The 18,419-nt window shown below is 46.4% G+C and overlaps 1 protein-coding gene across 3 annotated transcripts in view; it reads right to left on the bottom strand.

Moving 5' to 3' along the window:
* The window catches only part of LCMT1 (leucine carboxyl methyltransferase 1), a 34,519-nt gene extending 20,934 nt beyond the window's left edge, over positions 1-13,585 (bottom strand). Inside the window, exons 1-5 of one of the 3 annotated variants that reach the window (XM_075899909.2) lie at positions 13,402-13,585; positions 9,238-9,329; positions 8,596-8,717; positions 5,502-5,578; positions 3,277-3,338 (exon numbers count right to left, since the gene is read on the bottom strand). In XM_075899909.2, the coding sequence (XP_075756024.2) occupies positions 3,277-3,338; positions 5,502-5,578; positions 8,596-8,717; positions 9,238-9,329; positions 13,402-13,499 (451 nt within the window). In that variant the 5' untranslated portion in view covers positions 13,500-13,585. The remainder of the gene's footprint in view (positions 1-3,276; positions 3,339-5,501; positions 5,579-8,595; positions 8,718-9,237; positions 9,330-13,401) is intronic. The other 2 variants (XM_075899908.2, XM_075899910.2) reach the window with 2 other exon arrangements.
* Between the last annotated feature and the right edge of the window lie 4,834 nt (positions 13,586-18,419).

Genomic DNA, 18,419 nt, shown 5'->3' with positions numbered 1-18,419 from the left:
ACTGAACAAAGCATCGACACCGTGGCTCCAAATAGCTGTGCAATTCAACAAGCTGCCGAGCTCTTCCCTCAGACATCTATTCTCAAATTGCACCCCTGATGTCATTGCTTTCCATGAAAGACATGGCAGAAGTATACTGGCTTGGAACCAAAAAAAATTCATCTTCTGGCACTTGTCCTAAGAACAAACTAGAGACATTTAATGCTTGTGAAATGGAAAGAGAAGCCAGGACAAGAGTCAGGCCAGAGGACAGTTCATTGACTGAAGTAGCAAACGCCAAAGCACATCTCTCAGGAGTGATTTACGTACAAGGGGCAACAGCACTGAGTTGACCTATGAGGAAGACAGTTATCCAGGAGAAGTTAATACCACAAAAGTTAACGTGAAGATCACTGTAAGAATCCCAATCCCCCGGAAGGGACTGCTCTGTCAGTTTGACTTTTGAATCAGGATACTCCGTTTGCTAGAGCTGTCCCAACACAGAAGAAAACCAATCTCCACTCTAAAGCATTGACAATACAACATTTAAAAGAGTTTGAACTTAAAATTGCTTTGGAAAAATAAATGGAGATTCAGCATGTACCGTACAGGCTATCTGCTGTTATCTGGTGATCACAGAGAAATGATTTTAGTGTCATTCAGTAGTGTCATAACAGATCTTGCTTACAATACGCTCTTTGTTACCTCATGCATGCAATTAACTTTTACGAGTGCATATCTAAAGCACTTTGATACCATGATAACAAGTATTGATTGTCTTTTTGGAGTGGCTTATCATGCAAAATTTCTCCTTGTTACACTCTAATTGGGATGGGTTTCCGTACCAACAAAAAACTGTCCCTCTCACAAGGAGTCATTCTGGGCCCTGGGTTAAAAAGAACCAATAATTTGGATGTTTTCCTTTTGCCACAGTCATCTCCTAGCAAGAAGAACAAGAAACAGCTTGTCACCTTCATGATAGGAGGCACTAGGTTTTCACCTCTCAAGAGCAGAATTCACAACTAAACAACCTGCCACTCAAACAATGTACAAAATGTTGGATAATTAAGAATAAGACCATTTCAGCACATCAAACATTCCCCATTCCTATCACTTCTTTCAAAATTATGTGCTCAAATTCAGATTAACAGATCAGAAAACCAGACAGGACCACTCTCATCATCCAGTCTCACATAGGCCATGGGGAAGAATTCATGAAAATCCTACTTGAACTCGAGCAAATATTTCAGAAAGACACCTGGTCTTGATTTAAAAATTCCTAACCCTTGGAACCTGAGACTCCCTCGCAACCCTTGAGAAATTGTTCCAATGGTTAATTATCCTTACTGGCAAAAATACACATTTTATATCCGATGTGAATTAGTCTAGCTTCACCTTCCCACTATTGGATCTTGTTATAGTTAACTTGCTAGAATGAACAGCCCTTTACCTACACAATGACCGGAAGTTTGATGCTAACAGACTAAGTTCACTCTTAACCTTCTCTTTGTTAAAATAAACCCGCTTGACTTAAGGAGCCCATTGCTGCACAGTTTGTTTTCCAAGTCTGTTAATTACAGGCAGTCCCCGGGTTACGTACAAAATAGGGACTGTAGGTTTGTTCTTAAGTTGAATTTGTATGTAAGTTGGAACGGGCGTCCAGATTCAGCCGCTGTTGAAAATGACCAGCGGCTGACTACAGGAAGCCCGAGGCAGAGCTGCTCTGCCCTGGGCTTCCTGCAATCAGCCGCTGATCAGTTTCAACAGCAGCTGAATCTGGACACCTGGGGCAGAGCAGCTGGGGTGCTGCCGGGTTGGTCCAGTAGCGGCGCTGCGGGACCAACCCGGCAGCGCCCCAGCTGCTCTACCCCATGCATCGGCGAGAAAAGCCTGGTCTCCTGGAGGGGGGGGGGGGTGCGCACTAGCTGCGCCGCCCCCCCTCCCCCCACCCAGCAGACCAGAGAGACACGGAGCGGCTTTTCTCGCCGTGTAGGACGTGGGCGGCAGGACCGCGGCGCATCTGGGCAGTCCCGCCGCCCGCGTCCTCCGGGGCGAGAAAAGCCCCGCTCGTACGTAGGGATCCGACGTAAGTCGGATCCACGTAACTCGGGGACTGCCTGTATTCTCCTGGTTCCTCTCTGAACCCTCTTTATCAACATCCTCTTGAATTCAAGTTAAAGGGATCTCTGGGAGGCCGCTCACCTGCTTTTGGAGCTGGCAGCAGACATTGCTAACCATAGTATATTTTCCAGGATACAGGCCCACAAACACTTAATGAACATGGTTGTTACTAACAAAGTCAATAGGATTATTTTCATCATCTGATGGTGCTATATGCAGGAGAGCCCCCTGCAGTGAGACTTCCATGGACCTATTTTGACCTAGTTAGCTTTGGGCCAAGTCCCCAGCTGTCACTGCCATGAGTAGTGCTCATTCAGAGCCCTGACGACTCAAAAGCAAAGTAGAGTTTTGAACTGTGCAATCTACTACGATGCAAGAACCACTAGAGACACAGCCAAGCCAGAGTATGCTTTCTGACAGACAGGTAATACAGTCCACCACTTCAAAGTTACCTAAACCACTGTACAACCAATTTTGGCACATGGGCTTACTAGCTACGGTCTTTTGATGAAGGTGGGAAGTAGTCTCTTGGGAATGGGACATCAGAAGTCAGGCTTTACCCATAAGCTGCAGAAAGTACTGATGGGCTCTATCATCTGAGAACGCACTACGCAAACAGTTTGCAGTTCAGATGGTAGATACAGATAAAAGACTTGTGGAATTAACAAGAGAGATAGGAATAACACCACTGCTTCCTTTACGCTGTGCGGCTGCTCAGGACAAATCCAAATGCTGCTCAGTCAATTAGCAGAACTCCCACAGCTATGTTTTTAGTTTCTACTGGTGGTGCACATTCGCCTATGCCATGATGTGCATAACATTTATTCTGCACATAGATGAGAACAATCCGCATATGAACGGAAAAGATCAAAGGGAACACTAGAGAACACCCAGTAGATTTCTGATACTCACTACTTTGTGTGTGATCCCCTATATTCTTCCCTTTTCAAGAATCAGAAGAAAGCATAATCAATAATTACAATGTAAAGAAAAAATACTGAGAATGCCAAGACCTCTCGTAAAGACGACATTTTTAAACACAACTAGCCTTCCTTCTCTCCTCCCTCCCTTCACACAATGTTTAAAACATTAAAACCCTGCCCACATGCTGAAGTGAACAGATTAGAGGTTAAAAAAAGACAGTGCATTACTGGTTTACTTTTTAAGATGACTCACCTATTAGAAAAGACTCCCCAGAATGGGACTCCATAATTGGTTTTGACAAGGGAGGTTTTGATCTATGGGAGAGGGGAAAAAAAGTGTCAGCAAGCAGTTAACTGGTTTACATGCTGTCAAAAAGCATCTCTGCCCTCTTCTGGAAACACACGCATGCAGTTCGACTTACTGCTCAATGTATTTACTAAAGATTAGTTCTATAATTAATGGGTATACAAGAAACTGCAAGCTTCACGAAGAAAAAGAACATACTGAGCTCTAGGCACTCTTGAGCTTTGGAACAAGTCTTGTCATTTCTTGACAAATCCATGTACCCTCTCTAAATTCCCAACGAGCTTCAGTTTACTAATCATGGTTGCTCTTTCTACATCAAAATCATTCTCCCATGGTAGCCAGCCTCAGCATGGAAGTCTGAGGATTTTCTATCTCCTTCTAAGGCCAGGTCTACACTCAACCCAGAAGGTCAGTTTAAGGTATGCAACTCCAGCTACGTAAATAACGTAGCTGAAGTCGATGTACCTTAAGCCAAGCTTGGTGTCATTTCACAGTGGGAGGTAGATTCACCCATCAGCTTCCCTTACTCCTCACAACTGCAAGGAGTACTGGCACTGACCAAAGGTGCCCTCTGTATTTAATTTGGTGGGTCTTAACTACATCTGCTAAATCAAACGCCAGAAGATTGATCTCCAGGTCATAAGTATAGATATGGCCTACGAATTTTTGGGGAAAGAACACAGAGCTTAGCATCATTAGAGAACTTTCTTCAGTCGGATGTAAGGCCTGATTTGCTCTGGGAGTTTCTGTATACTGTAGAACCCTCACTAGTTTGTAATAGTCACTAGGTAACCTAAAGTATAATTTGCATATATAACTAAGTTTTGGTAGTAACAGATCACACGACAGTAGCTCTTATTTTTACGGCACCAAAACTGTTATCCTTTATACGTTTTCAAGGTTTTTTTAGGCTGCATACCACATAACCCCATCCAAAATAGGTATGTTTTGACTATGATTAGATATCCAAGTCTTACTAAAGAAAACACATTATTCACCATCACAGGATTTTCTTTGCATAACCTCAGGTGTATGTATATCCCATTTTGAAAACCACTCTTTATAATAAAAGAGAACCTTATCTTCGAGCACTTAGTTTAAATAGATTATGTGAAGACAAAGAAAGTGGAGGGAGTAGATTTTCTTTTTTCAGTTCTATTTTAGGCCCCCCCTTTTCCCCCCAAAAGAACACAACTGTAAATTTAATCAGTTTAACAAAGAATTTCAACGTGTTTCAGACACCACATGGGCCATGAATTTTCCTATTCATTTCTATAGGTTTTAAAAGCAGAAAAGCGCCTTGTAATCACATTTTCCTGTCCCTTCTGTTGTTCACGGGAATCTTCAACAAGGAAGCAAAGCAACTATATGCTACATGTGAAACACTGACTAAATACAAAAAATGAACTGAAAAAACCCTCTCTAAACTCTTCCAGGTGTTAGTCGTAAGGAGCCTGGAGCCACCTCCTGCACCCCAAACCTCTCATTCCTGGCCTGATCCTGGAGCCCACACACTAATCAAAAGATATAATTATGTTGGGTCACCAGGCAAACCATTTTTTTCAACAGGTCGCAAGAAAAAATAAAACTTTTGCTGTTCTGAACTATACAGCTTTGCTGGAGAGCCAAGAGATATGGGTGTGATGTAGTATTGGTACCTTGTTGGTGGCTATGCTGAGCGGTGGGCTGTGGGTGACACCTACTGGTGGCTATTTGTAACACGGCCCAGCAGGGCAGGGGATGAGTCATTATGCAAGGGGCTCCCAACCTGTCCGACCAGTTGGCTCCCAGGAAGGGAGACAAAGGAAGGAGGGCGAGGTCCAGCCTCTGGCTGGGGGGCAAGGCTGGAAGAGGGTTGTAATTTCTGTCTGGAATCATGGAGGAGACAGCCTAGGGAAGGGACTGGGATTTAAGGGCCCAGTCTCCCCCATCTCAAGGGGGGAGCTGAGGCATCTTAGGCTTGCCCTGTAACCAGATTACATCTATGCTGTGCTATATTCTGGAGAAGCAGTGAACTCCCTCTATTCTACTGGCTGGTGGGATCTGCTCATGCCACTATGGGGGTGCAGGAGGCGGGGGAACCCCGACACGCCACCACAATGGGATTTAGTACATGCGGTTTGTGATCAGCTCGGTACAGCTAAACAATGAAGCAACGCGCACACACTTACTTGATGGTATATATTTTTCTTGCAACTATCATCGGAAAATCCACTTCAAAATATTTTTTAGGGAGAAGATTTTCATCCTGAAAAAAATCAGAATGAGATCCCAACCTTAGGGAATGGTCACGCTTCCCGCAGAGAGAGTGGGGGACTCAATCTAGTTTTCCCCTGAAAAGTTGTGTTTCACATTTTCAGTTCTTCATCCCTTAATGCTCTGGGTTTGTGTGTTATTGTTTTTAATTAAATGAACTACAAATTAACAAACAATACACATGCTCAATAGCAAAGAAACAAACTCGTAGGATATTCAAGTCATCTGAACAAACAGTAAGGTCTGGCAACCAACATATTGGAAATCGAATTGCCACGCACAGTACACAACAGAAAACTTCACCCATGGCTTTCACGCATCACTCAGTTTATACCCCAAAAGGAAGCAAACGGGAACACTGAAGAGAGATGCCACAAAGTGCTTGTATTAGTCAACTGCTCACAAATATGTGCCTACCACGTAGCCAACCTGCTGCAGCTGTTAAAAATCCACTCAAAGGGTTAGTTTTAGTCACGTGTTAGTGGACTTTTACGTGTGCAACCCACAACTTGCGCTCACAATGGCAATCTCAGAGAGGGTTAGGGCTCCATAGTCCCCTATCTGCATGAAGTGGAGAGTCCCGCCAGACCCAAGTTTAGGCACAAAACAAGAATATGGGCAAACGTGCACTGTCCCTGCGTCAATGCGACTGTTCTTCTGGGGACAGAGATGTCCTGCTACCTCTAGGGATGTTAAATATCGGTTAGCTGAATAGTCGATTAACCTCATGAATTCTTATCAGTTACGTGACTATTCTATAGTCCCTGGGGGAGGGGCTGGCAGCCAGAGAGCTCCAGCCCCACTTCCAAGAAGCCCCCTGCCTCTCCATGCTGTTGTCTCCATATCAGAGGCAGCAGCACGGGATGCCAGGCGGGAGCTGGTCCATAAGAGGAGCCATTTTAAAAACGATCTCCCGACGCAGACTGGCTGCCTGTCACCCCACGCTGCTGCCTCTGATACAGAAGCAGCCCCTGTCCATGGTGAGGGGGCGAGTTTCTAGACCCAGCATAAGCTGGAACTGAGCTGGGCTGCCTGCCTGCCTAGTTCCTAATATATTTTAAATGCAGAACCACAGCAGGAGTAGGTCCCAGACCCAGCGTCCCAGACTGGGCTGCCGGCCAGTCTGCTGAAAAAATTCACTGGCCGGAGGTAGGAGGGGGTTCTGTGTGTAGTCCATAGCAACGCATGTAGTCTATAGCATTAATCTATAAGCATCTGCTTATCGGTTAATCGACTCCACTATTATATCCCTAGCTAGCTCCAGGGCAGTCAATCTCGCACCTTCCTGAATGTCACATTAATTAGCAAGGATGATTATTCTTAATGCGACCTCTTTTTCTATACCAGGGTTAGCAACCTCTGGCTCTCAACGCATCAGTGAAATCTGCTGGCAGGCCGCGAGATGGTTTGCTGACCTTGACCGTCCACAGTTCCCAGGCGCTGTGGTTTGCTGTTCCCAGCCAACAGGAGCAGTGGGAAGCAGCTTGTGCTGCAGGGAGGCGCTGAACATCGCTTCCTGCTGCTCTCAGGGGCCAGGAACAGCAAACTGTGGTCACTGAGAGATGTGGAGGTCCGTACCTAAAGGCGGTCTATGTCAGCAAACATCTTGCAGCCTGCAGCGGATTACCTGATGGACCAAGAGCCAGAGTTTGCCGACCCGTTCTATGCTATTCTTGCTGGTCATGAGGAAGGGACGGGGTGATAGCACAAGGACATAATTAAAGGCACCACTCTTAATTCTCAAGGTTTAACAAAACTGGGTTTCAATATAGTTTTAGCATGAGTGCTGGCAGAGCGAAAGCCTCCTCATTTGATTTTTTTTTTTAAATCCCACTTTATTTGCATGACTATAACACAATGGGTGACTAACCCTAGCCTATCCAGGTTGTCTTCCTGAATCCATGTACAGGCAGTCCCCGAGTTACGCGGATCCGACTTATGTCGGATCCGCAGTTACGAACGGGGCTTTTCTCGCCCCGGAGGACGGGAGCGGCGGGACGCCCAGATGAGCCGCGGTCCCACCGCCCGCGTTCTCCGGGGCGAGAAAAGCTGCTCCCCGTCTCCTCGGTCTGCTGGTCAGACCAGGGAGACGGGGAGCAAAGCCTCGGAGGTCGCCCGCAGCGGGACAGCCATGGCGCGCCTGGGCTGTCGCGCTGCGGGCGTCCTTGGAGGCTTTGCTCCGCGTCTCCCTGGTCTGCTGGGGGGGAGGGGGAGGGAGGAGGGCGCAGCTAGTGCCCCCTCCCCCCCCAGCAGACCAGGCTTTTCTGCCCACGACGCCTGGGGCAGAGCAGCTGGGGCGCTGCTGGGTTGGTCCCACAGCGCCGCTCCTCGGCGCTACTGGACCAACCCGGCAGCACCCCAGCTGCTCTGCCCCAGGCGTCCCCAAGTCAGCCGCTGCTGAAACTGACCAGCGGCTGACTACAGTAAGCCCGAGGCAGAGTTGCTCTGCCCCCGGTTTCCTGCAATCAGCCTCTGATCAGTTTCAGCAGCGGATGAATCTGGACGCCAGTTCCGACTTACATACAGATTTAACTTAAGAACAAACCTACAGTCCCTATCTTGTACGTAACCCGGGGACTGCCTGTACATTGATAGAACCTGATCCTGCAAATTACTATACACAGTTAACTCTCAGAAAAACGAGGAAGGCCTAGAATATGCTTTTATACAGAGTGTCACACCATAACTGTTGGCATTTAGAAGCTTTTAAAAAATAATTCAAAGTAGTATTTAGGACACAGAGAGGGTGTCAGCCAAGTACAAAGGTTGCACTTGATTCTGGATTTATATCCTTATATATAGGCAAGGAAATTGTTCCTTACAGTTTAAATATGAGCTAAGAACTAAAGACATTTCCAAATGGCCACTAGAGGTCACCTTTGTGCCATGCATTCCTACAACACAGACTGATGGTCAATAATTTCCTTTTTTTTAAAAACAAGAAAACAGGAGAGTTTCAGACATGTGTAATCCCTTCTTTTTGCTAGTATCATTATTCTGAGATATCACCTTTAATCTCCAGAACATGGTATCCATACCAGCACCAAGATTTATGATTTGACAGTTGCATTCTGTCTTCTTTAAAAAAGTTTTAAGTAGCTGACCCACTCCGTGCACACGAGCGTAGTATCCTGCAGGGAAAAAAAAAGTGCTTAAAAACCCCAGACAACTAATATTCTTTAGCTGCTCCCATATGGGATATGTATATTTTATGGGGTTTTAGAGCTCGTCACCTGAGGAACTGGAAATTTCAGTTCAAAAAGTTCAAACGGAGTCATCTTGGCAGATTAATTCTATTCAAACTATACATCTGCTTTTATTAGTCTCACCTGGCGAGTAGTACTTCCCTGTGCCTTAAGGTCATGCATCACAGCCCTGCTCTTTGGTTGCTTTGTGCAGTACATTACAAGGTAAGCAGAACACATAGGAAATCAGTTTACAATACTAAGGGAAGAACGACATTCCAAGGGTGAGGGTCCAGTGTGCAATCCAACCACTACGCTGGGGAGAGCTCCTATCAACCTACTACATGCTTCCCACGTACATTCGATAATATCCATGATATGGAAGCTTTAGCCACTATTCTTCAAGAACATCATATGTTCCGAGTGCGTTTGTATTGTCTTTGTTTAAATTCACATGTTAACTTGCCTCTGTTAATTTCAGGTGCTTTCCTCTCTTTTGCCTGTCTCACAAAATATTGGATGTAAGGGTCCTTCCAGTAGCCAATAGTTACAGCAAATCTGACAAAGGCATTGGGGTGGGGGAGGAGGAGAAAAAGAGAATTAGCAAATAGAGCCATCAGGATTTACTGCTGAAGACTACCTAGACAAACAAGCTAAAAAGCTGTCTTAGGATGGTCTTCCAAAGAGGTATGCTGGGAGGAAGGAGTCTTAAAATGCCACTGACCACCTGAGACTGTTCAAATTAACACCGATTACATAAAGTAATTCTAACTAGAAAGAAATAGCTGTTACTTTTGTAATATTTTAAATGTATTTCTCCCCATGCGTTTGAAGAATTTCACAGAGAGATTTAGCAAAGTTCAGGTACCACCTGCAAAATAATTTGAAGAATTTCAGTGCAAAGTTTTCTTACTTGAAGCCTCACAGACAGAGCAGCTACATTGTCTGTGTTCGATTCCAAGGACTGAACATCACATGGCTTTTAATGCCACACATCAACCGAAGCTCTAATAGGTATGTGGCTTATATGCACTTATACCAAACTGGAGCCTCGAAGAGCTACCTGAGCCCTAGTAAAAGTAATACCCTCGTTCCCACCTCTTCACAATTATCTATAATCTCTACAGAATCAGAATGTTGCTTAAGAGCAGATCTTTAAAAGTCTGTCCAAAACCTAACAAAGAAATAAGTGTACTAAGTAAAATGAAAAATGTGCAACTCTGCCTGGCACTTCCATGCAGGGCACTACATAAGTCCTATCAACGAACTTTCTACTTAATTGTTTAGAATAGTGGTTTTCAATTTGTGAGGTATCTGTAGTAGGGATACCAGAGTTTAATCAGTTAACTGATGATGCGTATCCATTTCTGTTACCAGCTGCACTCTACCCCTCCTGTGGCACCAGCTGCTCTGCGCTGTATGCTTCACAGCCAGCAGGCTCCCGGCGCGCCCCAGCTCCTGGCAAGCTAGCTGCTGTCCCATGCTGCGGGCTCTGCTAGCCCCACTTCTGGGGTGCTAGCCCCGCCCCCAGGATGTCAGATGCCCTGTGCTACAGGCTCTGTAGCTGGCAGGATCCTGGCGTGTGGGGCTGGCAACTGGCACGCTTCAGGAGTCTGCCAGCTGCAGAGAGCCCACAGGGCAGCTGGCACCTTGGGAGTTGGGCCAACAAGGGACATCCCAGGAGTGGCTGCGGGGGCACCTCTCCACCATCCTTCCCTCCCTAGCGCCTACCAGTACATCCCCAGGTAAAACGGTAACCATGTGACCGACTGGATTTTTAATGGTTACACGGTTACTGGTTTACATCTCTAGTCTGCAGAGTGTGTCAAGGACAGCGGTGTCCAACACACTAGCAACATGTGGCTATTTGGCCGGTTGTTGGCTTGAACAATGTGGCTATTTGGCTGTTAAGTGTGGCTAGTTCACTATACTGGCTACTGCTTCAGAACGGATTGGACACCATGGGTCTAAGATTTCCAAAGGCGTCTGCATCTTAATTGGAATAAGTTTTTTAGGGGTCCACAACAGGGATGTTAACTATTAGGTATTTGGGTGTATGTGTAAATACTGGAAATTTTTGCGGTTACACATTTACGGGGTGGGGGGCAGGTGAGAGCCAGGGCTTATGGGGAACTGGCTTAAATGCCAGCTCTCCAACAGCACTGGCTCCCGCCTGACCCTCCTCCCCCAACAGAGGCGCAGCCCTACAGGGGGCAGCCGGCTCCACAGGAGTCTATATGCGCAGGAAGCAGGCTTAAAAGCCTCTTTCCACATGTATCAGCTCCCACCTGCCTCCCCTGCACGGCTGCCTCTCAATCAGAGGCAGCAGCAGAGGGAAGGGGAGCAGGCAGCTCCAGAGCTGGTACCCCAAACATAGGCTCCCTCCTGCCCTTCCCCACTACTAACTTTGAGTGAAACAAAGGGGGAGGGGAAGAGTAGGCAGCTAAGCAGAGCTGGCAACTTAACCTGGCTCCCACCAGTCCCCCACCCCACACTGCTGCCTCTGTGGGAGGCACCGGAGGGGGCTTCTGTGGAAGCCAGCTCCCCACACATTTCAGCTCCCTCCTCCCCGCTTGCTGCCTCTGTAACAGAGGGCAGCGCTTTTAGTCAATAACATTAACAGATAAGCCCAGGGTTATTGGTTAATTGTGTGGTTGACTACAGGTTGACATCCCTAATCCACAAATGAAGGGGTGTTTAACCTCATTCATAATAATAGAATACTAGAACCAGAAGGAACCTCAAGAGGTATTCAAGTTCAGTTCCCTGTAACACCCATTTTACTTTAAAAAACAACATTTCTGGACTCACTCCTTCTATTCCTCTTCTTTCCTAAATAGATCTTGGTTAATTTCTTTTCCTTCTCTTGTTTCACCACCTACCCTCTCTTTCCTCACCTTACATTCTCTACACTCAGTTACCTCTCTAGGAATGTAAAATCCCAGTTAATCAATTGGCCGGTTAAACCTTAGGTTCAACTAGTTAATGGATTAAATGGGATCCCATGTAGGGAGGCCGGCAGCCCCAAATGCAGGAGGGGCCAGCTTCTGCTCCCAGTCATTCTCGGGCTGGAGCAGCTCTCTGCCCACGGGTAAGCATCACCCGTTATCCATTCACATCCCTCATCCTCACTCACTATTCTACTCTTCCCCATTTTTTAAATCTTCCTCCCAGTTAATAGTTACAGTTGCTGCTATTTCTATTGTTTATATTTTCCTTAAATGAAGTGAAACTAAGCCAGTACAAATCACTTTCATTGCTGACAACTAGGCTCCCAACAGCAACAATGAAAAGCATTCAGACTTTAGGCACAGCATGAGTAGCAGCAGCAGAAGTGTGCAGTCTGCAGAATCAGGAAAACAATTCTGCATGTGTTTATGTTCAGTTCACATTTAAAAAGACAGAATGAGGGGGGGGGGGAAGGCTGCTGTCAACATTGATGGCATTTACCTGGGAAGAAAAGTTGCCTCCTTATGTATGTGAGCTACATTTTTTCAAGTACTGCTACAAGGACTCATGGTTTTACATTACCTGATGATTGTACAGGGTTATATTTTTTAACTGTGGGACAAGTGCTAAAAAATCTAGTTCACTATTTAACAACACTCTCTATATATGAAACACTGAACCTTTAAACCACATAATTAAGAGTGGAAAAGTTTAGTGATAAAAATACTCCTTCAAGCAATATTCAACAACTTTTTTTAAGCACTTTCCTGATATTAAAAAACCCAGACCTGTCTACACCTCTATACAACCAGCAGTTAGCGACCTTGACAACCAGCAGATGTGTTGTGGCAGCACTATACACCCCAATACACTTTTATACGTTATACCTATACATAAATAAATATATACACAGCCTGAACCCACCCCTCCAACCCTCAATCACCCACAGCCCTACTTTCGCACAATACTAGATCTGCTCGCTCCTCACATGGAGATTGCAGATGCGCCTCTCCCATCTTCCAAGGGCCCTCCACTGCGCTGCCTTCCCCGCCTAGCTACCTACCCCCACGCCTCACCCCACCCCACCCCACCCCCGTACCTCAGCACCCCTGCCCCTCCCGATGGCGCAGCCCCCCAGTCACTCACCACCCCCTGCTGAGCGCGCAGCCCCCCAGTCCCGCACCCCCTCCCCAGCCCCCCCAGGGCACAGCCCCCCCAGTCCCTCAGTTCCCCCTCCCCCGCCCCCCCGAGGGCACAGCCCCCCCCAGTCCCTCAGTTCCCCCTCCCCCGCCCCCCCGAGGGCACAGCCCCCCCAGTCCCTCAGTTCCCCCTCCCCCGCCCCCCCGAGGGCACAGCCCCCCCAGTCCCTCAGTTCCCCCTCCCCCGCCCCCCCGAGGGCACAGCCCCCCCCAGTCCCTCAGTTCCCCTCCCCCGCCCCCCCGAGGGCACAGCCCCCCCAGTCCCTCAGTTCCCCCTCCCCCGCCCCCCCCGAGGGCACAGCCCCCCCAGTCCCTCCCCCCCTCCCCCGCCCCCCCGAGGGCACAGCCCCCCCAGTCCCTCAGTCCCCCCCCCCGCCCCCCCGAGGGCACAGCCCCCCCAGTCCCTCAGTCCCCCCTCCCCCCCCCCGAGGGCACAGCCCCCCCCAGTCCCTCAGTTCCCCCTCCCCCGCCCCCCCCGGTACCGTTTACAGATGGACGCGTCCTCGCAGGTGCCCCTCACCGCGTCGTCCGCCTGCTCGGAGCCGGCGAAGGGGAGGGGGTCGCGGGCGGCGCTCGCCATGGCGGGGCGGCCCAGCGCGGGGCATGGAGCTGGGAGCTGCTTAGGGGCTCGCACACTTCCGCCTCCACCGACGAGTCCCGCCTGCCCGTTGGGCCGTCTCGCCTCTCATTGGCCAGGGGCTCGCAGCCCCGTGACGAAGAGAGCTGCGATTGGCCCGCTGCTCTGCCAACTCAAATGGGGTCCAACAGGAATATGGGGATTCTAACTAAACCCGCCCATTAAAGGTCAGCGCGCCCGCAGGGGGTTTTGGGAGTTGTAGTCCCCCCACTCAGCCCCTACCATGCCTGCTGCTGCTCCCTCCTCTCCTTGGACCCAGGATGGGGAAGGGCTCCTTAGGGCAGGGGGCTGCAGCCTATGGCTCTAGAGCCCAATATGGATCAGTAGGGAACCAAATGTGGCTCTGTTGTCATTCCCTAAATACACACAACTTTTAAAATCAGAATGAAAATGTAATTCAAAATGTTAAAAAATGCATCATTACTCATGTCAAGATGGTTTTTGGTCTGTTTCACCTGTAACTGTTCATATTAACAACCATCCATCCTCTCCTCTCATTGGGAGGGTCGTGCATCTTCCCTTTTTCTTTGATTGGTCAAGAAATCTTTCCATTATCAGTAAAAATGGCGAAGAGAAAGAAAGATGACAATTACCGACATTTTCAAAAGGAGAGGACGATATCCAGGAGTGGCCTGAGGCCGGCTGCGGCAGCTGGCACCCCAGGTGGAAGGCGCAATTGGCGCCCCCACCTGCAAGGCCGTCAATGGCCGTGACGTAATCATGCGGCACCCCGTGACATCATCATCGGGCGCCTCGGCCGGCGGCATCCTAGGCAACTGCCTAGTTTGCCTAGGCTCACGGGCCACCCCTGACAATATCTATGGCTACATCTAGACTGGCATGATTTTCTGTAAATGCTTTTAATGGAAAAGTTTTTCCGTTAAAAGCATTTGTGGAAAAGAGCGTCTAGATTGGCATGGACGCTTTTCCGCAAAAGCACTTTTTGCGGAAAAGCGTCCGTGCCAATCTAGACACGGTTTTGCGCAAGAAAGCCCCGATTGCCATTTTCGTGATCGGGGCTTTTTTGCACAAAACAATACCACAATGTCTACACTGGCCCTCTTGCGCAAAGAGGGCTTTTGCCCGAACAGGAGCAGCATAGTATTTCCGCAAGAACACAGACAATCTTACATGAGATCGTCAGTGTTCTTGCGGAAATTCAAGCGGCCAGTGTAGACAGCTGGCAAGTTTTTCCGCAAAAGCAGATGATTTTTTGGAAAAACTTGCCAGTCTAGACACAGCCTATGTGTTTGTGGATAGGTCTGGGTCTCCACACTGTGTCAACCCCCCCACCCCCAAAAAAATCTCATGACAAAATATGCAACATTAGCTACAAAATACAACTAAGATGACAGTGATGCAGGAAAAAAAGCCTGCAGGGAATTGCAGCGAAAAATGAACATTGGATAAAATAGCCTGCTGGCAGGATCAAAAAAAGATGAGAGCTTAAACTCCACAAGTTTTGCCGGCTCATACAACATTATTCAAGAGAGAAAGCTTTTCACTGACGGGGATCATGTGAAGAGATGCATGCTAAAAATTGGTCATGAATTATTTCATAAGTTTCACAACAAGGACAAAATCTTACAGAGAATTCAAGATGTGCCATTATCAATAAAACCAGTTAATGACAGAGCTGTGAAATTGGCCCATCAAATCAACAAGGAACAAATGCAAAATTTCAATACAGCAACTTATTTTTCATTTGCTTTGGACAAGACCATCAATAGATGTGATGTTAATTGGTTGTGTATTTTGGGATGATATATTAATGGAAATTCTGTGTACAAAGAAATTATTGAGATATTACCAATATTACCAGTGATGAACATTATAAACGAGAAAGAAATACAATTGGATAAGCTTGTGTCTGCGTGTACAGCCGGTGCACTTCGCATGGTCAGCAAATACAGGAGATTCCTTACTCTTTTGTCAGAACATCTGAATCGCCCACTTTAGAACTTTCATTGTATTGTGCAGCAAGAGGCACTTTGTGTGCAATCTTGTGGAATTGAACTCGGAAATGTAATGGGACTGGTCATTTGCATTGTCAATTGGATTCTTGCCCAAGCCCTGAATGACTGTCAAATTCAGTCACTGCTCAAGGAAATAGATTCCAAATACCCCAATCTATTAATGCACAATGCTCACTGGTTAATCATTAATGCAAAGTTTTGTCTCATTTTGCCACCTGCATTAAGGAGATTAAGTCATTTTTGGATATGAAGGGTGTCAAACACACTGAGCTTTCAGACAGTGACTGGTTGCTCAGGTTTTATTATCTCGTCAACGTTACCAGTAATTTGAATGAGTTGAACTTTAAACTAGAAGGGCAAGGAAATACAATCATGACTCTGCAATAGCTAGTGTTTGGATATGAGTCAAAATTGACTGTCTTCATCAAAGATATCGAGACGGGCAGATTGGCACATTTTGAAAGATTATGAATGTTTTGTGATTCGTATGAGAGAAAGAATCCAAATCACAGCCTTGATTTGCAGCAGCTTGCCAGCTTTGTTCTGAGCTCCTGATGGCATTCAAGTCTTGTTTTGTTGACTTTTGCAAACACAGTGCTCTGTTTAAGTTTATGAGTTGTCCATATAAAGTGTCTGTTGAAGAACTAGATTTGATAGTCATTTCAGGCATCTCAATCAGAGATTTGGAAATGAAAATAGCAGATTCTGAGGAATTGGATATCTGGGTGGAAAAAAATCACCAAGCTGAATTGTGATTTAGAATGCCTTGCTCAACAACGTGCAGAATTGACAAAAATGAGCTGACACAAAGAAATTGGAGCACAATGATGATCTGATTCTACATACTTGGAAATAACTTCCTGTCACATACTACACCATGCAGAATGTCAGCTTGGCCTTACTTTCAATGCTTGGCTCCACTTATATGTGTGAGCATACTTTCTCTAGTTTGAATCACATCAAAAGTAATTTCTGTTCAATATTGACAGAAGACAGTCTGAATGTGTGCAAGAAGCTGAATTTGACCTGTTATGACATAAACTTCAAAGAAATGCGTGAAAAGATGCAGCAGCAGAAGTCCCATTAAATAAAGTCCTTGAGTACAATGTTTCTTTTATGCTATTATTAATCATCATGTAAATAATTAGTATTATTAAGTTGTATATTTTCAGTCATGCAAATTGGCATTTTTATACGGCTCTTTGACCACTTGTTCTGAATGTTGATGTAGTTTGGCACTTTGGCATGAAAAGATTGCCGACCCCTGCTTCAGGGAAACCACCAGCAGGAAAGTCCTGTCCCTGCAGGCTGAGGTTACCAGCATGCTGCAGCATAGACACAGTAACTTGTGGGTCTTTCAGACTGAATACTCTTTGGAGCAATATCTATCCTTTTCAATATGTCTGTAGCATATCTAGCACAGGGGAGTGTGACCTGGAAGGCCTACAGACACTACCACAATATACAAATTAAATAATAATGTTTAATAAATAGGACTGACCAGCTTCATCCTCCAGAAGCCAGCTCACAAGAGAGGAAAAATCAGTTTTCTCAAATTGTTTTCAATTCTGCAAACTTTTAGTCATCAGCATGGCCGGATACATTCCAGAGCTGATCCCACTAAAGCTTTTATGTTCCAGAATCCTTTTTACGGCATGGTTCTCACACAGTACACAAGTAGTTTCCACTGATTACAAGTGACTGTGCTGGGAATCTATCTGCATTGCACATCACTGGGATTTCTTTGTTTCCTGCAGGGGGATAATGCAGTCTCTAAGGGTGTGTCTAGACTACATGGCTCCGTCGATGGAACCATGTAGATGAGTTTACTAGACATAGCAAAATGAAGCAGCAATTTAAATAATCGCTGCTTCATTTACATCAAAATGGCTGCCATGCTGTGCCGATCAGCTGATTGTCGGCACAGCACGGTAGTCTAGACGGGTATCAGCCGACCCCAGAACCCTTTGTCGTCAGATCCTTTATGCCTCGTCAGATCCTTTATGCCTCGCTTCATTTTGCTATGTCTAGCAAGCTCATCTACACGGCTCCGTCAAGGGAGCCATGTAGTCTAGACACACCCTAAATTTAAAAAAAACTACCTACCTGTTCACAATTCACTTTATATTTGGGAAGCAAAAGTAAATAAGACACTAGGATGGGAATCAGGAGACTAGGTTCACTCCAGTATTGCTCCTGACCTGCAGGGTAACCTTGAGCAACCCACTTCCCACTCTTTCTCTTTGAGGTCCCCCCCCACCCTGACACCAGTTTTCCCAGGGATGGAGCAGACAATGATATTAGGAAGGCAGGATAAGGGATGTCCTGAAGGTAGGGAGGTGGGATGAGATCTGGAGTGGCCTAGTGGACAGGGCACTCGCTTTTGTGTTTCTTTGTTAGATTTTCTAAACCCTTCAGGGACTCTCTTACTAAAATAACCAGTAGAATGGTGCCCTGGTCTCAGGTGGTGCCTCTAAACACTACTATAACACTAATAATAATACTAATGTCACCTAAGAGAACACTGGTTTTGTGGCTAAACGACAGGATGGCTTGGAGAACAAGCAGTATTTATGGGTATATTTCTGGTTGTGGGTCTTGCTGTCTGCCCTGATCTGTAAAGTGGAGATATTCACTTGCTTCATAGGATTTCATCAATGTCTGTTGAACACCTGAAATGTTTTTGAGAGCCATAGAGGAATACTGCTGTAAAAGCAGGTTATTACAACAGATTTCTATTTACTTTTCTATTTTTTAATACAGATTCTTACCAAAAGATGACACAGGAAAGGAACCCACTATGCAGTAAGTTGTGATATTGATGTTTCATAGTAGCTCGCAGGCTTCCCTCTGAGTCAGTACTAAAGCGAATGCATTTGGTTTGTTA

Source organism: Pelodiscus sinensis, chromosome 15 (assembly GCF_052426305.1).
Source record: "Pelodiscus sinensis isolate ZL-2025 chromosome 15, ASM5242630v1, whole genome shotgun sequence".
NCBI classification, from domain to species: Eukaryota; Metazoa; Chordata; order Testudines; family Trionychidae; genus Pelodiscus; species Pelodiscus sinensis.
The sequence above is the reverse complement of the archived record's forward strand: the minus strand, read 5'-3'. Positions and strand labels throughout refer to the sequence as shown.